General features: G+C 43.2%; 1 protein-coding gene across 4 annotated transcripts in view; it reads left to right on the forward strand.

The window, feature by feature from the left end:
- The window catches only part of PRDM10 (PR/SET domain 10), a 73,881-nt gene that overhangs the window by 44,557 nt on the left and 5,758 nt on the right, over positions 1-23,566 (forward strand). For all 4 annotated transcript variants that reach the window (XM_054005544.1, XM_054005543.1, XM_054005546.1 and 1 more), the window contains 10 exons: positions 5,828-6,175; positions 8,139-8,294; positions 10,146-10,325; positions 11,476-11,586; positions 12,961-13,161; positions 14,068-14,211; positions 19,339-19,509; positions 21,810-21,950; positions 22,205-22,373; positions 23,329-23,441. In XM_054005544.1, the coding sequence (XP_053861519.1) occupies positions 5,828-6,175; positions 8,139-8,294; positions 10,146-10,325; positions 11,476-11,586; positions 12,961-13,161; positions 14,068-14,211; positions 19,339-19,509; positions 21,810-21,950; positions 22,205-22,373; positions 23,329-23,441 (1,734 nt within the window). The remainder of the gene's footprint in view (positions 1-5,827; positions 6,176-8,138; positions 8,295-10,145; positions 10,326-11,475; positions 11,587-12,960; positions 13,162-14,067; positions 14,212-19,338; positions 19,510-21,809; positions 21,951-22,204; positions 22,374-23,328; positions 23,442-23,566) is intronic.

Consider the following 23,566-nt stretch of genomic DNA (forward strand, 5'->3'; position numbering starts at 1 on the left):
TAAAATCCTGGACCCATTCAAGTCAAATGGGAGTTTTGTCATTGAGTCAGGATTTCACCCTGGGTTCTTTAGCAATAATTAAAGAGACACTGGTCAACATAAAACTAATTTATAAACAAAATATCCCTTATCTATGTTACTAATAACAACTACAGATATTACAAGCCGGATAATTTTAAAAATCAGTTATACTTTTACTATTTGCTGTTTACTTACTTTGAATGTAAATGCAAAATATTATGTATTTATTTATATTTTAAAATGTGCTTAGCAAATATCTTTAAGCATACTTACATAAATAACACATTCATTAAATAACAAAATAACATACAAAAATTATGCACATCACTCAGTTTTGGCTGAGACTAGTCTGGTCAATATCACTTAAGTTTCCAGTCAGTTTCACTTTTCTGGTTCTCATGGCACTAGCACCTGATTGCAGTGTTTGAGTTTATAACATAGTGAAAGGGGAATGTTTAAATTCAAAACTAAATGGAAAACAAACAAGCAACCGCCCCCCCCCCCCAACCAACCGCAAAACCAACAACAACTAGAGAAACATATGTACTGATAATAGGTTTTGTAAATCCCCTTACTTTTTTCAAACTCTAAAGTATTATAACTAGTTGACAATAGTGCTTTAATTAACAAACTATCTCCAGAGCAGATCTTGCATAGTCATGATGTAATTATACATATAGGGTAGTATACAGGAAGTGCCATGCAGGATCAGGCACAGGGTCCAGCTAGTCCAGTATTCCTTCTCGAATACAATATGAGTACCAGAAGTGTCAGAAGAAAGTGTAAAAATCCCACAGATGTGAGACAATCTGCCCCTACATTAGGTCTCATCCTGATTTCTAATAATTGAAGATTGGCTTACACCCAGCTCCATTAAACCATACGAAAAGGAAACGGGATGGATCCTGGAATTGGTAGCTGGGAATCAGAACCTTTCCCTCTTCTTGATCATCTATTCAAATTTGATGACCTTCTTGGTCATCAAACCTGATCAGAAGAAACTGGAGAAGGGACTCGTCGCCATCTTATAGCTGCTTTTTGGCCTGCGTGAAATGGGTCTCAGTCCAGTTCCCAGTGAATAGGTGTTTACATCATTATTGGCCCACATTGATTGCCTCTGCTGCGACATTCATGAATATAAGGGGAGAAAAATCTGAATCAAGATGCAGTGGGCTGCTCTGAGAGTGGAATTTTGTTCTGAAATTAAAGCCAAGCCTGACTGCTTTTCTAAAAGGCTTTGTTCATTTCAGTTTTCAGTCACATCTTACATACTATCCCATCAAGGAAGAGCCTCATTGGCAGTGGGTGAGGAATCTGAATGATGTAGCGATCTATAAAATAAAATCCAACAAAAGATATTTCCTCCCCCACCTTCTAGCTATCTATGGTTTTCTTTAACTGCGGGTAGATCTTTTGTAACACTTACGTACAACCATCCAGAGTGTGGCTTCATTGTTTCAAATTCTGCAATTCATTACACTTAGAGTTGAAAAGGGAAAAGGACAGAAGCGATAAGAAAAGAAATATGATTTTTAAACTTCTAAGAGATAAACAGAGGAGAGTATAAAAGTCTCCAAAAGCCTGTTTATTGATCCTCATCTGGGGTAATGAGCATAGCCTCTTTGACATCAATGGAGCTATGGCAGCTTATTCTGGATGAGGATCTGGCCTTCTGTTTTGCCACTGTGATAAAGTATTTGGGTTAAATACATTAAGAAACAGTATTGGAGGAGATAGAAATTTGAATTGCATCTGTCTAGATTGTTTGACTTCCTGGTAAATCCCTGTAATTAGCAGAAAATTATGCATGTTTTTATTTCAAAGCACAAGTAAATGGTTATACAAACAATTGAAACATGTAAACCCAAGATTATGGGACAGATTGGATCACTGTGCAAGTGCACATAGGGAGTTACACCTGCTTACTCTAGGAGTGAATTTGGCCCAGTGTTTCTTAAGAGAAATGGTTTTTTTAGCTGTTAGAGGTGGGGACTGTGAGTCAGCACTTCTGGGTTCTGTTTCTGCCTTTGTGTGACTTTGGGCAAATCACCTCACCTTTCTTTGCCTCGGTTCCTCCATCTGTCAAGGGGAGATAACAACACTTCCCAGGGACACTGTGAGGTGTAATTTCTCATATTTGCAAAGTGCCTTGAGATCCTTGGCTAAAAAGGGGAACAAAGAGGACCTCAGGGAATTACAGACCAGTAGGCCTAAATTTGATACCTAGAAAGATACTGGAACAAATTAGTAAACATTTGGTGTCTAACCACCTGGAGGATAAGAGGGTTATAAGGAATAGCCAGCATGGATTTGTCAAGAACAAATTCCAAACCAACCTAGTTTTCCTTCTTTGACAGGGTTACTGGCCTAGTGGAAGCAGTGATATATCTTGATTTTTAGTAAGGCTTTTGACACAGTCCGACATAACAGTCTCATAAGCAAACTAGGGAAAGTGGTGTATATGAAATTACTAGAAGGTGGGAGCACAACTGGTTGAAAGATTGTACTCAAAGAGTAGTTATCAATGGTTCGCTGACAAACTGAGAGGGTGTGTCTGATTTGGTCCCTCAGGGGTCAGTCCTGTGTCTGGTTCTGTTTTTCATTAATGACTTGGATAATGGAGTGGAGAGTATCTTATAAAATTTGCAGATGACACCAAGCTGAGAGGCGTTGCAAGCACTTTGGAGGACAGGATCAGAATTCAAAATGACCGTGACAAATTGCAGAATTGATCTGAAATCAACAAGATGATGAAATTCAGTAAAAACAAGTGCAAAGTACTTCACTTAGAAAGGAAAAATCAAATGCATAATGGCAAAATGGGGAAAAACTGGCTAGGTGGTACTACTGCTGAATCTGGGGGTTATAGTGCATCACAAATTGAATATGAATCAACAACGTGATGCAGTTGCAAAAAAGGCTCTTATCATTGTGGGGAGTGTTGCATGTAAGGCACTGGAGGTAATTGTCCTGCTCTTCTCGGCCCTGATGAGGCCTCCCCTGAAGCATTGTGTCCAGCTTTGAGTGCAACACTCAGAGGAAAGATGTGGACAAATTGGAGAGAGTCCAGAGGACAGCAACAAAAATGATAAAAGGTTTAGAAAAGCTGACCTTTGAGGAAAGTTAAAAAAAATGGGGCGTGTTTAGTCTTGAGAAAAGAAGACTGAGGGAGGACCTCATAACAGTCTTCAAATACGTTAAGGGCTGTTATAAAGAGAACGGTGATCAATTGTTCTCCATGCCTACTGAAGGTAGGACAAGAGGTAATGGGCTTAATCTGCAGCAAGGGAGATTTAGGTTAGAATTAGGAAAAACTTTCTAACTACAAGGGTAGTTAAGCTCTGGAATAAGGTTCCAAGGAAGGCTGTGGAATCCCCAGCACTTAAGGATTTTAAGGACAGTTTGGACAAACACCTGACAGGGATGGTCTAGGGTTATTTGGTCCCTGCCTCAGTGTAGGGGGCTGGACTTGATGACTTCTTGAGGTCCCTTCCAGCCCAATATGTCAATAATTCTGTGAAAAGTGCTGTAGGATTTTGAGGTATTATTGTGTCTTGAAATAAAGACCAACCACCCCAAAATTTGACTCAGTAACGGAGTAACATGCCCCCAGTATAAGAGTATCAGAGGGGTAGCTGTGTTAGTCTGGATCTGTAAAAAGCGACAAAGAGTCCTGTGGCACCTTATAGACTAACAGACATATTGGAGCATAAGGTGCCACAGGACTCAGTCGCTTTTTACAGTATAAGAGTGACTCCCAACTCCAGTGAAGTCCATTATAAGGCACTCGGGATTTCAGCTAAATTAATCACTGGTGTCGCTGAACATTCCAAAATCTTCTGATTGTGCCTAGAAATTTTCCTTATGTCATGGGATGGTGTCTGAGATTACATGGGAAAAGGGAAATGTGTGTGTGTGTGTGTGTGTGTGTATATATAGATATATATATATATAGTGTTTTGTCATTTTCTATAAACAGTTGCCGTTACGTTTCGCTTTTACTGGAAAGAGTGGACGGTTTCCTCCTTTACAGTTTAGACAGTGGCCAGAACCATTCAGATTATCTTCATGTGTCTGTAGCCCAGTACTCCAGAATAACTTCCGAGGTGCCTTCTAATTCTGACAGAGCATCTTTGAACCCTGCTTCATCAGTATCTGCTGTTTGACACTGACTCAAGAGTAGCAGCGCATGCCAGCCAAGAAGTCCCATAAATAAAGGAGAGTGGAGATGGTTTTAACCAGGGAATTTTGTTCTCTAAGACTCTGTTTACTCTAAAGCATGCTAATAACGAGCATGTTCAAACACAGTAACTAGCAGCATTCTAGCCTTGTTTCACTGACTAGCATGGATGTGGATTAAAAAAAAACAAAAATTAGAGAAGCTGAGTGGAAAGGAGACAACAGTAAACACTGGAAGGGAGATCCTGTCTTGAAAGAGTGTAAAAATTCCTTAGATTTCAATAGCACCGCCAGAGAAATTGCTGAATCCCCAGACTATTTCAGTCCTCTGCACTGTAATATGGGATTTCATATTTGTCAATGTAGTCTGCTCCCATATGCACTGCCAGCCAGCATAAAAAGTCCCAGGCCACTACTGAAATGCAGGCCCACTGGGCAACCAACTATTTCCACAGGTTGCAAGTCCAGCTGTGACTGCTCCTACAGCAGCCAGAGCAGGGATCAGGAGCTGAGCAGGGCTTCGCTGGATTTGTCTAATCTAGAAAGCAGGAGAAGGAAAGAAACAGCAGTTGTTAAATGTTATAGGAAAACTAGATCAAAGGAAAACAGACACTGAAAGAGGGGGCAAGAGAGAGAGAAGAAAAGATATACGGTAGAAAGAAAGAGAGAACGAAAGAAAGAGAAATGGAGTGAAAGAAAAGGGAAAGAGAAGGAAGAACAATAGCAGGAGATGCATAGTAAGTTAATTTAAAAATATATATTTAATTGAGTTTAATGTCTAAACATTGTAATGAATAAAAATGCAATTAATGCTTGATTAGATATAATCAAATACCTTTGATTGGCTCACAAAATTCTACCAAAGCTCTTAGCAGAACTCTGTATGTGTTTCTCTGTGAGTGTGTTCACTTCTCTACTTCACTCACAAAAAAAAAAAGGGTAGAATTGTATGGGTTCCCCACAAGATATTATGTGTTGCTCTTGAAGCTGCCTATCTGGCCCTACTGTAATGTTTTTAAAACTCCCATTCCTCTTTTTTTAATAATACTGAGAAGGTTTAGGTTAGCACAGAGATCCACTTGATCCAGCGTTATTCGTTTGGGGCCATGCTAAACCACTGCTGCAGATCTCTCTGATGCTCCTTGATGCAGAAACCGACCCCCCAAAAGGCTGCAGATTCCCAGAGGCTCTGCTAACAGACAATGCGTATGAGTAATTGGGAGATGCCTCAGTGTGGTGGCTAATCTACAAATATAAATACCCAGAGCCTTGTCCTGAGAGATCAGCTACAGATGTCCAACACCTCTCAGGCTCAAGCCCACCCTGGAGACGGAAGAGTGAGTTTATGTGTCAAAATGTGTTTAGAGCAGGGCACAGGGACTCAGGACTCCTGAGTTCTGTTCCTGGCTCTGCTACAGTCTCACTGTGTGACCTTAGGCAAGTCTTGTAACCGTTCTCTGCCTCAGTTTCTCCATCTGTAGAATGGAGATAATACATTTCTACCTCCAAGGAGTCTTTTGAGATTTAACTGCTCAATATCTTGGCTCACTTAAATTTGACAATACTTGTATGTAAAGTCTGTATGTGATAATAAACAATGATCTTCTTTCTTGGATGTGTCTTTCAGAATGCAGCTCTTCAGCATCTGTTCATCCGAAAGTCCTTCCGTCCCTTCAAATGCCTGCAGTGTGGGAAGGCGTTCCGGGAGAAGGACAAGCTGGATCAGCACCTGCGATTCCATGGGCGGGAGGGGAACTGCCCTCTGACCTGCGACATCTGCAATAAGGGTTTTATCAACAGCGGCGCTCTGGAGAGTCATATGAAGTTCCACTTGGACCAGAAAACATATTCCTGTATTTTCTGTCCTGAGTCTTTTGACCGCTTGGACCTGCTCAAAGATCACGTGGCAATCCACGTCAATGATGGCTATTTCACCTGCCCTACCTGTAAAAAGCGCTTTCCCGATTTTATCCAGGTGAGTGCCGTGCTGACCAGAAGCAATGGCTTCCAGGTCTTTGGCATGTGTAATGCTTCTCAGTACTGTTTCCATTCAGGCCAGCTTATGCTGTAAGTCTGTATGCTCTTACAAGCTAAGCAGGATCGGTTTGTGGATGGGAAAACTGACAGCATTGCAGGAAGTGGTCACGTTCATTTTGTAGATGGCACTTTTCCCTTTTGGTCAGTAGTGACCCAATACCCCAGCATGGTGTAGTGCGGTTGGTGCAGTCTTTTGGACAACATGAAACAGAATTCTTGATCGTACATGGTTGTTTGAGATGCATGGCACAACAGGTTTTTCCCTCTTGCTGGATGCAGTAGACATCAGAATGTACATTTGTCCCTAACTATTAAACTTAGATATTAAAATGTGTTATATATTTAAAATCCCCTGGCCTTTTTTGCAAGAGTAATGCTGTTGACTCCAGGGCAGTAATTCAGAGCAGTTCAGTATGTTCTGCTTCCATAAATTCCTCCTGTAGGTTCAGTTGAGTATATTCCTCTTCATTTCCACATTCCATACAAGTAGCTGCGTTTGAGTTGTGGGCGATGTAACCCCTTTGTGCAATTTGTGGGGTCCTTCAAGATGAAAGACATTACAGAAATTTTAGAGGATTGTTTTCTTGCTTGGTGAGAAAAATGTAAACCTACCTTACATACATTCATTACACTTAACATGAATAAAGAAAATGACATATATCTCACTAAGGTACCATGACCGGAGACTAAACACGGAAATCCAGTTTCAAGTCAAGTGATACATCCCGGAACTGATAGGTATTATCCAAAAATTCAAAGAAGAAAAGACGGGGGGGATTATTAATAAACCCCTCCACCCCAAAATAATCCAGCCTCTGTTAACATGGAGCAGAAAGGAAATAACAAGCTAATTACCTAAGCTATGACCATCTCCCCCATCAATTTTCCAGTTAAACTGATCTAGTAATGGAAGGGTTCCCAAATTCTTTCCACTTTTTCATATGCTGCTGTATGAATAATTAAGTCCAGTCACTCTGGGAATTAATTATCAGAAATCATGGTCTACTTCCCTAAGTAATTATTGTTGAGCAGATACAGATACCAAGTGGCTCCATGGTGCAGGACGAAAATAAGGATTGCGTCAAAGATCCTGTTCTTTTCAGTGCTGGGATTTGGAATTCCAAGCCTTAACCGCTGTTTTATTAAAGATCTTGCTGTGCATCTGATGAGACAAAGACATTCCTAAAACATGCAAAGGAAACTACATGCGGGAAGGTGTTTGAAATGAACTGCTCCCTATGTTGCATGCATACTGTAACTGCCACCTAATTCTTTCTGATCCAAAGGAATTAATCTATGTTCTCAGATTTCCTTCAAATGAAAGAAATAGAGGGAATGAGCATCAGCTAACCATGTAACTTGAAGATGTTGGTCTAGTAAAACCATTGCCACAACATCAGCCATCCTTTTTTATTATCTTTAAAATGCCCAATCATGCAATTGCAGGTGCCTTCAAGAATCATTCCTAGGGAGATCAGAGTGTCCATGCAGATCTGTAACAAAGATTACGAGGATTCATTCATTATGCTGTTAGCATCTGTTAAGCTATTATCAGGACCCCAAGTGTTCTGGTAAACCACATCTTTCACACTGAAGAATTGAGGTTTCCCTAGAACAGACTAGAGAACTCTTAAAAACTCTTCCCATCTCCACATCTCCCAGATATGCAAGAGAATAGGATTCCAAAGCACCACTAGGGAATTGCTTTGTCTAATGTGTTCTTGGAAACTGTTATTCAAGGCTGTTCAGTTTCTTGTGCTGATGGATTCTATCCAAAGAACAGAGCTTCAGTAGTAACCAAGTCTCCCCCTAGTGTTGCTAAGAGCTGCTGCGACGGTTCCGTGGTCTGTTTGCTCCATATCTTGAGTGCCCTGAGTTTTCTGTGTCGTCTTCACTGCCAGGTGAAGAAGCATGTGCGCAGCTTCCACTCGGAAAAGATTTACCAGTGTACGGAATGTGACAAGGCTTTCTGCCGTCCCGACAAGCTGCGGCTCCACATGCTGCGACACTCGGACCGCAAGGACTTCCTGTGCTCCACCTGTGGCAAGCAGTTCAAGGTAACATATCTAATGGGCTCTGGTGTTCCCAAAGCGATACCGGAACAGCATTTTCTCCCTCTTTTGTCAGCAAGATTGTCCTCCCAGAAACAGAAGCAATCAGCACGTGTAGACATGCTAGGTTTGCATGCAGATGACATGCTAGGTTTGCATGCAGATTGCATGCACCGATCCATGCAGTGTGTGTGCTGCAGCATATGTTTTTGAATTACTCTCTCTGTCCTGAGCAAACAATTCAGCCCTTGCTTATAATAAGCTTGTTAACACCAACAGGCAGGTCCATCCTCCTTCCATCCACTTGTAGAGTCAGTTTGTTGCATAGCGTTAGTGCAAAGTGCCACCAACATTGTGCTTCCCATTACTTGGTTTAGGAAATCTTTTTTACTGAGATTAATGGACTAATATCCCAGACAAGCCACGAGAAATAAGTTATAAGAAGTGGCTATGGACATCTGATCCTAAAATTACAACTCTAAGTACAGAATAGACGGAATTAAACTGCTGTAGAGAATTTTAAAGGGACAGTATGAAACTGAACTGGACCAAAGGGGAGCAAAAATCTAATAAACACATGTGAGAGATTTCTGGTAAGATCCACACTACAATAATGTTGTAAGTTTGGTCACCACAGCATGAAACTATAAGATGCTTCAGCCTCTGAAAAGTTAAGAAGAGTAGCAAAATGTGATCATAGCATCAAACTAGAAGGACAAATGAAACAATGGCATTCATGCTGCCTAGGGAAAGGGTTATTTTAGAGGAAAAGTGATGGAAATACTCTTTTTATGGGAGGAAGTATTGTGTAATGGGCTGTGCCCAAGAGTTGAGACTCCAGACTTCCATTACCAGCTGTGATCTTGGCTTATTGTGCGGCGTTGGGCAGGTCACTTTAATCTCTCTAGGCTGCAGTTTCCCCATCTGTAAAATGGGTGTAATAATATAAATCCTATGATACCTCAGAAGGATAACAATGCCTATAAAGCATTTTGAGATGACAGCTGCTGCAAAAGTGCAAAATGTTACTACATTGTTATAATTATAAAGCCTTTCACAGCATGGATAACATCAGCCCTAGTAGCTATTGTTACCATAATGCAGAATGCAGGACAAAGGTGCATAAATGGAAATGGTTGGGTGGAAAAAATGTACAACAGTGGGCCACCTAGTAAGATCATTTTTAAGTAGGACTCCCACTGAAGTCAGGAAGATAAGTAAAAATGGATACATGTGCATCTTTGCATTGAACAGAGCAAACTGCAACTGTCCTCTGTATTTTCCCCTTATGTTTTGCATGTGTTTGTGAAAAGTGCCATAATTCAGCCCTGAGACCTCTACCTAGATATAGCCAGTGGAGGTGCAAGCCTCGTCTCTGCCTTTGAGGGACTATTTCTAGAGCTTGCGGGGGAGTGGGGTAGGCTTGGTCTCTGCAGCTTAGTCAGCAGTTGGGCTCTGCCATCAAGGGTTACATTTCGTGCCAACTTGTAGTCATGGGAACCCTTTGCCACTGGGAACTAGACTGAGACCCACCAGCTCATCTCTCAGAGACCAATGAACCAGCATTAGCCAGGTAACAGCTTTCAGTGCCTGCTAACCATAAACTTAGAAATGAAAGGTGTTCTGTAGCTTCTTACTGATCCAGTTCTCCAGTCAGCTTCTTTAATAATGAAGGTGCAGCCCACAGAAGCAAAAGTCCCCAGCATACCGTGCTCCATCCATATCTTAGCAGCCTGCTCCACATTGGAGATGACCATTCCAAGAATGGACCTCTCTATGGTATGTTTTGGCCACTCCTTTAACAAACAAATGCTATAAAATTGATTTTTCTTCCTCTCTGACTGTTGTCCTAAACAGAGAAAAGACAAGCTCCGGGAGCACATGCAAAGGATGCATAATCCAGAAAGAGAAGCTAAGAAAGCTGATCGAATCAGCCGCTCCAAAACCTTCAAGCCTCGGATAGCTTCCACCGACTACGAGAGCTTCATGTTCAAATGCCGACTGTGCATGATGGGCTTCCGGAGGAGAGGCATGTTGGTTAGTGTCCGGATGCTCTTGAGATCTCTGCCTATGAACGTTTGTCAATTAGCAATGATTTACTACATAAGTATTTAGCTTTAGTGAATAATAAAGACATGCCTGCAGATTTCAGGTGATTAGAACAGAGGAATGCTGAGAAAGAACTGCAGGAATTGTAGTTCTTACAAAGGATCCTCTTTTTGTTTCTTTCCTTTCTTTTTGGCCTATCCCCATGGTATATAAGCATTGTGATGTATAATACATCCATCATAGTGCTATCTGGGCACCAAGTTTGAGATTAGTAACACAATTGCATAGTCCAGATGGGACAGGGAGGCTTCACCGCTCAGTTTCCAGACACTCCTCTATTATTTACTAGGAAGTTTGTTTTATTCCTCTGTCCCCACTACTATTTCTCTCTCTTTTCTCTTTTTTTTCCCTCCTTCCTGTGAGGGATCTCACCAGCCTTTGCCACTGAGGGAAAGCTTGTGCAAACACATCTGTATTGCACCCCACAAGGGCTCAGGCTGGTTGTGATCTCTGCTAATAAAGAGTTACATAGCCAAGGGGCTTCTGATGAGGACACCTTGTTCCCAGCCCTGCAGAGTTTGACCCTCTTCTCATCTTATGTGGATCAGGCATGCACATTCTAGTATCTGCCCCACAAGAAATAAAATGCCACTTCGGGAAACAGTCCTTGTGAGATTAGTGGGGAAGGATGCTCAGTGCATTGGGAACCTTGTTACACACACAAACTGTAGTGTTGCCTGGAGCCAGCAAATTCTGGAGGAATGCGAAAAATCAGTCTGAATCAGACCCCCACCTGGGTTTTCCATGGCACTGGCTCAAACAAAATTAAACTAGCGTGTATCAGGACCATTCACCAAAGGAAATTTGTGTGAGTATATTTTCGCTTTTTCTAATAGCAAGTCTTTCAGCCATAGAAACTGGAAATGGGATGCAGGGTGACTAGGTTCACCTTCAGTAACTGACCACAAATGAATGTGAACCCCAGTGCCATCAGATGGGTGGGGGGGCTGCTGGTTAGCAACGTTTTGGTGGGGCACTGCACTGAGGAATCCATACTCCCTGTGACCAACAGAAGAGTCCATTGTTTAGCTTCCAGCTGTAATATATTCTCTTATTCTGCTTTGCTTCTTTCTCTTAGGTGAATCATTTATCAAAGAGACATCCAGACATGAAAATAGAGGAGGTGCCAGAGCTAACATTGCCCATCATCAAACCCAACAGAGATTACTTCTGTCAGTACTGTGATAAGGTATGTAAGGAAGTCACCAATCAAAGCAACGAGGAGTCCGGTGGCACTTTAAAGACTAATCAATGGATTTGGGCATCAGCTTTCGTGGGTAAAAACCCACTTCTTCAGATGTGTGGAGTGAAAATTACAGATACAGGCATAGATATACTTGCACATGAAGAGAAGGGAGTTATCTTACAAGTGGAGAACCAGTGTTGACAAGGCCAATTCAGTCAGGGTGGATGTGGTCCACTCCCAATAATTGATGAGGAGGTGTCAATACCAAGAGAGGGAAAATCGCTTTTGTAGTGGGCCAGCCACTCCCAGTCCCTAATCGAGCCCAAATTAATGGTGTTAAGTTTGCAAATGAATTGTAGCTCTGCAATTTCTAATTAGGGGGTTGCACACTTCGTAATGTCTGTAGGCTCAGCTTCTTTCTCACACCACAAGCTCCTTGCACTGTTGGAGCCCACGGGACTAAAGGTCTGGTTTTCAGAGGTGCCACGAACCCGCAGTTTCTTTTGTCTTCAGCTGGAGCTGTGGGTGCTCAGCACTTGTAAAAGGGAATTAGGCACCTATTTACCTTGAAGGATCTGGACCTAAGACTTTTTATTGTGTGCTATCCACTTCTTAGCCACATTCCAGTGATTCCCAGTGTTTGGTGTAGCCTGCAGCTTCTTCTCCTTTACCTTTGGTGGGTGCCTGCTTTTTCTGAGTATGACCCACTCATTGACCTCTGTTTCTGATATGAACTTTTATTTATTCTGGAAAAGTTGCACCAACTTTTCTTGCTTCCACAATGTGATTCACTGATGCCTCCTATCTGTGGTTTAGAAGAGCATCCCACTCCTTGCTGAATGTTTCTTTAGTTTTGTTTCGCTTGCTTCCTTTTTAGATTATTATAAAAGGTTACTTTGTTGTTTTTCTCTAACTGTAGCTCCTATGACGTGTCTAAAGAAAAACAGACTTGTGGATCCCTTATAGTTTATTAAAGACCCAGTGATGCTTGAGCAACAGTAGAGATGTTAATCTTAGTAGCCTAGGCAAATTCCAATTCCAGTGATGACATTCTGCCTCCCATGACATTTCCCCTTTGAATGTCAGTTGAACAGGGGTTTCCTCCTCAATTCCTGACCTAAGTAGTTGTGTAGTGCTGGGTTTCTGTGCAGTGTGAAGTAGTTATTACGTGCCATCCTGGAGATAGTTGTCTCACTAGCTGGTAAAGTGATACGTGTGTGTGTGTGTGAGAGAGAGAAACAACTATCATAAAATTATTGTACAAATTCCTGTTAAAAGAGGCATGTGAACTTTCTGGATGGAGACACACAATCTCTGTCTGTTTTGGGCACTGCCATTGGTGTTAAGCTGCTTTCATTCAAAAATTTTGACCCACAGGTGTACAAGAGTGCCAGCAAACGCAAAGCCCATATTCTGAAGAACCATCCCGGTGCTGAGCTACCTCCGAGTATCCGGAAACTGCGCCCAGCGGGACCGGGAGAGCCAGACCCCATGCTGAGTACTCACACCCAGCTCACGGGCACAATAGCCACTCCACCAGTCTGTTGTCCTCACTGTTCCAAACAGTACAGCAGTAAGGTACTGTGAGTGTCTCCTTGCCTCAGAACAGAGCCCCTCCCTAGTGGCGTTGTTCCACCACAGCTCTTGCATTGGTCAATCCAGGGGTTCAGCCCTTTCATCATGAATCAGACAACAGATTTCAAGCTAACTGAGGACTAACACTGTGAACACAGTTTACTTGATTTACAAAGAAAGGAAGTGTTTAATGGTTAGATTAGGGAACTGGTTGTCAGGATTCCTGGGTTCTATTCCAAGCTCTGCCATTGATTTGCTGTGTGATGTTGGGTAAGTTGCTTTATCTGCCTGGGTGTCAGGGCTTGTCTATATGTGGAAATTGACCAGAATAGCTATTGTGGAATAAGCTCTTATAGAATACCTTCCCATGTAGACACTCTTATTACAGAATAAAAGTGTTTACACAGAGTGTTATTCCAGAATAGTTATAGCACTTTAAATTCAGACCCTACCATATTCCAGAAACACATCCCTAAGCCAAAGGAGATACTTATGCCCCTCGTGGGTACATGAGTTTAAAAGAGTGGGTTTTTTCCTTTTCCAGGGTTGAGGTACCCAATATCAGGGCCACTTCTGTGAATTTTGTCCATAGATCTTTCAAAACTGTCCCCTTAGGTTTCTTTTGATGGGTCTTTTTTATGAGACGGGTAGTAAAGAGAGGAAGGAGGGAGTCAGAGACAGAAGAGACTTTCTGCTCTCTTCTGAATGAGTACTCAAAATATTTGACTGTGCAGGGGAGATTGGTCCATGGGGCCATGAAGTTTGAGAGGCAAAAGCTCATAGTCAGGCAAGTCTAATTAATATGAACTCCATGGTCTTTGTGTTTTCTCACTGGTGACCTGAGCATCGCATGATCTGAGGAATTTCACTGGCCAACTCCCTAACCCTCTTCTCTGCACCCCTCCACAGACCAAGATGGTACAACACATTCGCAAGAAGCACCCTGAGTTTGCTCAGCTCCCTAACACGATACACACGCCCTTGGCAGCAGCCGTCATCAGTTCCACCCCTGCAGTTTTAACCACTGACAGCACTACTGGAGAGACCGTTGTGGTAAGAATGCAAAGGATGGATAACCATACTCAGAGATAACCATTGTTATTAATGGTTCCCAATCCTGCTGGAAAGGCATAACAAGTGGGGTTCCACCGGGGTCTGTTTTGGGACCAACTCTGTTCAATATCTTCATTAACGACTTAGATATTGGCATAGAAAGTACGCTTATTAAGTTTGCAGATGATCCCAAACTGGGAGGGATTGCAACTGCTTTGGAGGACAGGGTCATAATTCAAAATGATCTGGACAAATTGGAGAAATGGTCTGAGGTAAACAGGATAAAGTTTAACAAAGCCAAATGCAAAGTGCTCCACTTAGGAAGGAAAAATCAGTTTCACACATACAGAATGGGAAGAGACTGTCTAGGAAGGAGTACGGCAGAAAGGGCTCTAGGGGTTATAGTGGACCACAAGCTAAATATGAGTCAACAGTGTGATGCTGTTGCAAAAAAAGCAAACATGATTCTGGGATGTATTAACAGGTGTGTTGTAAGCAAGACACGAGAAGTCATTCTTCCGCTCTACTCTGCGCTGGTTAGGCCTCAACTGGAGTATTGTGTCCAGTTCTGGGCACCGCATTTCAAGAAAGGTATGGAGAAATTGGAGAGGGTCCAGAGAAGAGCAACAAGAATGATTAAAGGTCTAGAGAACATGACCTATGAAGGAAGGCTGAAAGAACTGGGTTTATTTAGTTTGGAAAAGAGAAGACTGAGAGGGGACATGATAGCAGTTTTCAGGTATCTAAAAGGGTGTCATAAGGAGGAGAGAGAAAACGTGTTCACCTTAGCCTCTAAGGATAGAACAAGAAGCAATGGGCTTAAACTGCAGCAAGGGAGGTTTAGGTTGGACATTAGGAAAAAGTTCCTAACTGTCAGGGTGGTTAAACACTGGAATAAATTGTCTAGGGAGGTTGTGGAATCTCCATCTCTGGAGATATTTAAGAGTAGGTTAGATAAATGTCTATCAGGGATGGTCTAGACAGTATTTGGTCCTGCCATGAGGTTAGGGGACTGGACTCGATGACCTCTCGAGGTCCCTTCCAGTCCTAGAGTCTATGAATCTATGATGGTAAATCAGGCCATCTGAGTGAAACAGTCAGATATCCTAGATTATAATTATTATTAGCATTGGCTTGGCTCCCATCACTTTGTTATTACAAGGCTTATGTTGAGACATTCCCATAGATCACTTCTATATATGAATCTAGGTTCTGTATTTCCCTGTTTGAAGATCTAAAGATTTGCCCACTAGCCGTACCCCATCCTCTCCTGTTAGGGTGACCAGATAGCAAGTGTGAAAAATCGGGACAGGGGGTGGGGGGTAATAGGATCCAATATAAGAAAAAGACCCAAAAATCGGGACTGTCCCTATGAAATCGGGACATCTGGTCACCCTATCTCCTGTCCTCACTCTCCATATGTTATGGATGCCAGATGGTATTTTCAAAAGCACCAAAGTGATTTAGGAGCACAAATTCCAGTGAAAGTCAATGGCACTTGTGCCCCTAAATCACTTTAGTGCCTTGGAAAATCTCATGTTCCATCCTAATGGCCGAGGACTGGATTAAACTCCCTTTAGTGCTAGTCAAAGCCACCCCTTAATCATTTGGGTGGGGTGTTATTTGAGTGATCTGAGCTCCCTCCATCACCACTGGTGAAGCGTGCTGCCTCCACAACACTCCCAACTCCCAAAGCAGCGATTGGCAGAGACCAGAAAATTGTTCTTGTCTCCCCTGAATGGCAAAGGACCAAACTCCTGCAAAATTTAAAAAATGTCATCCACACTTTAAACTTTATTTCAGGACTGTTCACTGAAACTGTAAATAACCAAGACCAGAGTGTGCTTGAGAGAGGGCAAACTCATCCATAATTATTATTATTATTATTTATATTACCATAGCACTTAGGGGCCATAGTCAGAGACCCAGAACCCTATTGTGCTAGGCACTGAGCATACAGAAAATGTCCCTGATGCTTCTGGCTTGATACATCGGATTAGCCAAGTGTTAATTGTTTCTTCATGTTTAGTAAATACAATAGCACAGAGCAGCACTGCTTCATTTAGATAGGTAGGATAGCTGGAATATATTTGGAGAAAAGATTATTCAACTTGGAAACACAGATCAGGCTCCTGGAAGGACAAAACTTTTACTTCTATAAAGAATAATTTTGAGCTTGTGGATACAATTTTTTCTTTATTTATTTATTGTTTATTCTATTATGATAACACCTAAGAATACCAAACAGGATCTGGGCCTGTTGTGCTCAATGGCTGTATAAACACAAAGCAAAGAGCAGTTTTCAGCTTCGTTACAATGTCACATTCTAGTATTTGGGCATTTAAATCTGCATTAAGATGTGTAAATTGTGCACTTATGTGCCTAACTGAAGTGCTCATATGCTAGAATAGGACTTTCTAGATAGAGCTCTTGATGCACGCGTTTGCTCCAATACTTGAATAAAAATGCTACAACCACAAGGAGCAGAACTTCCCCTTTATTTTTGTATCACCTTAAAATACTATTGTAGAAATCATTTTCTGGTTGACAGGGCTGGTACAAGCAGAGAAAAATGAACAGCCACTTTGCATCCTGCTCTTTGGGGGAATATGAATCCCAGGCAAGATCTGTAACTCATGCAGCAGCCTTATCTGCTTCTTCAGCAACTGGACCAGTTGGGGAATAAACTCATCTCTGGCTGCCTAGGACCCTCTCTTGCTTGGCAGTCCTGTAGATCATAAGGATGGCACTTACCATTCAGTTCAGTTATACCAACAGGAAGGTTTTCAGAATGTTCCAAAGACAAACAGTTACATTTCCCAGCTGCGAATCCAGATCTCTTTTTGGCTTGTGAATGAAGATAGTAACAGTGTGATGTTGGCATGTGGGGTTTCTCTGCACATGGCTGAGTGAGAGTAAGGCTGAATTAAGCGGGGCGCTGAGGATCGCCAAAGATAGGTCCTGTAGCTGGGACTGGCTGGCACTAAGTTTGGAACCCACTAGCATAGGTAGCAAGAGTCAGTGTAGAGCTTCAGCCTTTGATTCCTGAGCCAGAGGCTGTTTAGTTTCTGCACACGTGATCAGCATGACTTGATCTAAAGCAGAATGGGCACAATGCCAGTCACAGAGGCACTCTCCACAGTGCCAGCCAGCATGAGGAATCTTGACCACCGCGTTGGAAGTTTCTGAATTCCCCTGCTTCCCTTCCATGCAGAGGGAAGAATGAAACTCTTGGGTCCCTCGGCCTATTGCAAGGCAAGAATTAAATCCTTGCACTCCAACAGTTAGGGAAGAGAGACGGGAGATGGAACCCTTGTTCCCTGGAGCCGGGGGCGGAAAAGTGTAGAGATGTGATGACAATCTTGTGAAACTACATCTGTACAAAATAGCAAGACTATTGGCAAACACTAAATGGATTAAAAACTGGCTAACTGATAGGTCTCAAAATGTAACTGTAAATGGAGAATTGTCATTGATCAGGTCTGTTTCCAGTGGTGTCCCACAGGGATTGGTTCTTGGCCCTACACTATTTAACATCTTTATCAATGACCTGAAAAAAACGATAAAATGATCACTGATAAAGTTTGCAGATGACACTAAAATTGAGGCAGTGGTAAATAATGAAGAGGATAGGTCAGTGTTTCAGCGTGACCTAGATGCTTGGTAAACAGGGCACAAGCACACAATATGTGTTTTAATTTGGCTAAGTGTAAATGTATACATCTGGGAACAAAGAATATAGTGCAGGCCATTTTAACGGGATGAAGGACTCTGTCTTGGGAAGCAGTGCCTCTAAAAAGATTTAAGGGATAAATTAGCTGAACATGAGTTCCCAGTGTGACGCTGTGGCCAAAAGAGCTCATACAAACCTGGGATGCATAAACAGGGGACTCTTGAATAGGAGTAGAGATGTTATTTTGCCTCGGTATTTGGCACTGATGTGACTGCTGCTGGAATCCTGTGTCCAGTTCTGGTGCCCACAATTGAAGAAGGATGTTGATAAATTGGAGAGGGTTCAGAGGAGAGCCAAGCGAATGATTAAAGGACTGGGAAATATGCATTATAATGACAGACTCCAAGAGCTCGTATGCAGCGTTGTTGTTTTGGTCCCAAGATATTAGAGAGAGACAAGGGGAGTGAGGTAATATCTTTAATTGGACACTTCTGTTGCTCAGAGAGACAAGCTTTTGAGTTACACAGAGCTCTTCTTCAGCTCTGTATAAGCTTGAAAGTTTGTCTCTCTCACCAATAGAAGTTGGCCCAATAAAAGATATTACCTCACCCACCTTGTCTCTCAAAGAGTTCTATTTAGCTTAACAAAGAGAAGGTTAAGGGGTGACTTGATCACAGTCTGTAAGTAGCTGCATGGGGAACAATAGTTAATAACGGGCTGTTCAATCTAGCAGGGAAAGGCATAACACAATCCAGTGGCTGGGGGTTGAAGCTAGACAAATTCAGACTGGAAATAAGGCATAAACAGTGAGACTAATTAACCATTTGAACAATGTATCAAGGGTCATGGTGGATTCTCCATCATGGGAAATTTTTAAATCAACACTGGATGTTTTTCTAAGAGAGCTGCTCTAAGAATTATTCTGGGGCAGATCTCTGGCCTGTGTTAGACAGGAGATCAGACTAGATGATCCCAGTGGTCCCTTCTGGCCTTAGACTCCATGAACCTATGAACTGTTCTCTCACATTTACTCGCCAGCATGACACAGCCATTGCAGCCCCATCACAAGATGTGATTATTTTGTGGTTGTCTGAAATGTCGGTCTTTGGCAAGGTGGCCCACCAGCAATTAAAAGCTGAGCACAGCTGCATCGAGTAACAGGAGAGTAACTCTAAACCTGGCAGAGAATGCAGTTCCTTCCTGTATGCCTTGTCCCTGCCAGTGGTAAGGAAAGAGAGTGAGCATGAAAATATGGGTCCCCCACGGTGCAGAACAGAGCATTCCCACTGGCCTGATTGCTGACAGAATCTCATTAAGTGGAGCTCCATACACAATAAACTCTTCTAAATTACTGACTAAGCTTCAGTGATTTAGGTTAGGTTAAGTACAAACATGCAAAGTATTCAGTCCAAGAGATAATCTTGCATGATGCACTGTGTGCCTGTCTTCCTCAGACAACAGACCTGCTGACGCAAGCAATGACAGAACTGTCCCAGACCCTGACGACAGACTATCGAACCCCACAGGGAGATTATCAGCGAATCCAGTACATCCCTGTGTCACAATCTACAGCTGGCCTGCAGCAGCCCCAGCACATACAGCTGCAGGTTGTGCAAGTGGCCCAGGTAGGTAATCTACTGTGGATGTATCTTATATCTCTCCCCAAGCCTAAGTGACACCAGTTTTGAAGACTTTGAAGTCGCCCCCCTCCCCCCAGAGACCTGGAGCCAAAATCTGAATGTTTGGAAAGTGTTTGCTTTCCCCATGTACTAACTCTTAGGGTATTTGTCCTCTGTGACATTCAGTAACCCCCTTAAAAATAAATATAGAGGGTAATGGGATTAGTGGAGCTGGGGAAATGGATTTCAGGCAGCTTTGCACAACCAGAGCAGCTCCTTTAAACCCTTCAGCCTCTGATTGCTTGGGTGGATCTGAAAGTGTCAAACAGCTTATATTTGAGCCTGAAATGGGGAGCTGCTTCCTGTCCCTTTGTCGCTCATTTTTAGCAATGCTGCACCCCCTGTTAACGATGGCCTAAATACTGGAACCATTTGACATGAATTTATGAAGTTTTAATGATTCAGCTGCTGAGATTCTGGTGCCTGCAGCTTTGAACTGATTTTAACAAGGTGTGATGTCTCTAATTAAATTACTATAATTAAGCAGAAGTTGGTGCCTCTAAGGGCTTGGCTACACTTGCGAGTTACAGCGCAATAAAGGACCCTTGGGTGCCCTAGCTCACTACTCGTCCACACTGGCAAGGCATGTAGAGCGCTCTGACTCCACGGCTACAGCGGTCCTAGTACTCCACCTCGGCAAGTGGAATAACGTTTGCTGCGCCCCCTTGGAGCGCTGCAGTGCCAGCATGGACGAGTTGTTGCATTACTGCGCTCTGATCAGCCTGCGGAAACGTCCCATAATCCCCGTAAGTCAAGTGGCCACTCTTCTCATTGTTTTGAACTCGCTATAGGAATGCAGATATGCTGTTTGAAAGCTCCGTTTCTGACAGCCGGCTGCTTATCTACTCCAAGACAGATAAGTGTGCTCCGAGACAGATTAGTGTGGAATGCTGTGTGTGAGAGAGAGAGGCGAGAGGGAGTGGGGCGTCTGCTGCTGTCTGAACTTACAAGACAGCATGCTGACATGCTCTCAGCCCCCCACATACACACAACACACTCCCTGTCACACTCCACACACACACCCCATTTGAAAAGCATGTTGCAGTCACTTGCATGCTGGGATAGCTGCCCATAATGCACCGCTCCCAATGCCGCTGCAAGTGCCGCAAATGTGGCCACGCCAGTGCGCAAGCAGCTGCGCTTTCCTACTGCGCTCTCCGAAGGCGGGTTTAACTCACAGCGCTCTACATCTACAAGTGTAGCCATGCCCTAAGAGTCTTTAATAGGCAAGACACTGGAAACTTCACTTTTCTTTCCCCTAACATAGATCTGTATCTAATCAGAGCATGGATATGCAGTTCTGGAATGTATGAACGCAAACATTTACAGAGAGGAAGGATGGTCCAGTAGTTAGGGCACTAGTCTAGAACTTGGGAGTCCAAGTCCCTGATCTGTCACGAACTCCTGTGTAATCTTGGGCAGATCACTTAGCCCTGGTCTACACTGCAGAGCTAGGTTGACGTAAGGCAGCTTATGTCTACCTAACTCTGTAAGCATCTACACTAAAATGAGCTCCCACCCATGTAACTTGCCCACTACACCGACTGGATAACTTCACATCCACGAGAGGTGTAGCGCTTAGGCGTAGTTAAATCGACATAGTGTCAGTGTAGACACTGCGTTGCTTACATTGACTGGCGCTGCCTGTCAGAAGCCGTCCCACAGTGCCCACACTAACAGTTAAATCTGTGCAAGTGCTCCTGGTGAGGACACGCACTGCCAGCATAAGGAGCGTAGTGTAGACATGCAAAAGCGATTGAATTACTGTGGTGGCTGTACGTTGACCTAACTTAGGTCGACTTAATTTTGAAATGTTGACTTGCCCTTAGTCTCTCTGTGCCTGGGATCCCCATCTGTACAGTGAACTTCCCTACCTCACAGGGGTGTTGTGAGAATAAATACATTAAAGATCGTGAGGCACTCAGATGCTATGGTAATTGGCACCATATAAATCGATAGATTTAATAATTAGAGAATTGTCTCTTTGTGCCACTAAATTGCTTATTTACCTTCCATTATGACGCAATTTTTTAGCCCTGTTTACAAGTTAGCAACAACCCTGTTGTAATGTAGGCTACTGATCACTCCAAGTGTTGCTTATTGTTTAATATTTGTATTAGGATAGTGCCCAGAGGTCCCCATCAGGATCATGGCCCCATTGGTCTAGGTACTATGCAAACAGAAAGGTGGACACCGTCCCTGCCCCAGGGAGTTTACAGTTCACAGCTCTGCTTTGATTTTCCCAGGCTACCTCACCTCACCAGTCCCAGCATTCCACGGTGGACGTTGGACAGCTGCATGACCCCCAGACGTACACCCAGCATGCCATCCAGGTCCAGCATATCCAGGTCACAGAGCCATCCCCAACAACTCAATCGTCATCACAGGTATCCCATGCTTTCAATGCAAAGAGCATTCTCCGCTGGAGTTTTATCCAGCCCTATGCAGCTGATGCTCTGTCCGTAGGACTCCCATTGTTTCCCATTAGTCACGTAGCTGAAGTTGTGTAACTTACATTGATCCCCACCCCCCCAGTGTAGACCAGGCCTAAGAGGAATGTATCTCCAGCGGTACAAATGCGTGTAATCCATATCCTGCTGGCAGATAAATAATTATGTCTATTTTCATGGTGGTGTTCTAGGTAGGAGCTCAGCCATTGAGTCCCTCATCACAACAGTCTCAGCAGGAACTCAGCCCCTCCCAAATGCAAACGACGACATCAGCACCAAGCCAAACTCTCCAGCAACAGCAAGGATCTGCAGTCCAGCACACGTATCTACCCAGCACATGGAACTCATTTCGTAGCTATCGTAAGTATCAGAAATGGAGAAGGTGAGCAATCCCATTAACTCCCTTTGGGACTGAATTCAAGTCTCTTAGCTCCTTTTCCTCCATTTCCCCAGCTGTAAAATGGGAAGTGAAACACTTCCCTACTTCACAGAGGATTGGGAGGATTCATTAGTTAATGTTCATTAAGCTCTTTGAAGGGGAACAGGGCTATATAAATACAAACTATTATTATTGGACTTTCCCCTTTCCAGGCTGGAGTCACCTCCTTGTGTTTTAAGTGGTCTGTTTTAGCAGGCTGGTTTCTCTTTTCCAAGGGGAGTGCATTTGGCAAAAATAAGTCTGCCTTGAAGAATGGATTGTTTAAATTCAGAGGAAAGCCCTAACGCATTCCGAAAAGGCTCATTTAAGAGAGGGTGACACAAAATGGACTTTTCACAACTGATGTCAAGTACCTTCCTGTGCAACTCTGGCCAACAACCCTCTATGAATCCTGGAGCAACACATCCTTGAGGAATACTTCCATATATGGCAACAACGGAATATGATGGCTGTGGACTAAAGAGATCCTGAGATGATGTCAGTTGGTGTAGCTCCACTGAAGTCAATAGGGCTATGCTGATTTTCACCACCTGAGGATCCAGCCCTAAGTATCTGATTCTTTTTCCCACGGGAGCTCACTTTGCCCAGATGAAGGCTGTGTTGATAACTCACCAGAAGCCCAACACTTAAATTGTACGACCTGGCGTCAGTTGCTGCCTAATCTTACAGCCCTTGGAGACTGGGTGCCAGCATGCAACTGCCATCTTTATTTAAGCAGCCGCACTCCATTTCATGCTGAAACTTGTACTCTTTGCCAGTCAGCCTTACCTCTGCATTAAAATGGGGATAGTCACAGGCCCCATTGTAGCACTCCCGGGCTTTATCCATACTAACCTCTGAGAGTCTTTAACTGTATTTCTCGATCCTCTCTTCTAGCATCAGAAATTCAGATGATGACCATCCCACAGGGTCAGTATGTGATCGCAGAGACCGCGGTAGGCACTCCTGTCACCACAGTGAACACAGGGCAAGTGAAAGCGGTCACCCAGGTAAGCAGAAGGATGGCAGTCTTTGTTCTGGGAGGATGAATTAGACATAAAGCTCTCGGTCTGAACACATTAAAGAAACACCAAAAGAAATGTCCGGGGGACACAAAGTAGGAAACATGGTGGTG

The sequence above is a fragment of the Malaclemys terrapin genome, chromosome 15 (assembly GCF_027887155.1).
Source record: "Malaclemys terrapin pileata isolate rMalTer1 chromosome 15, rMalTer1.hap1, whole genome shotgun sequence".
Lineage (NCBI taxonomy): Eukaryota > Metazoa > Chordata > Testudines > Emydidae > Malaclemys > Malaclemys terrapin.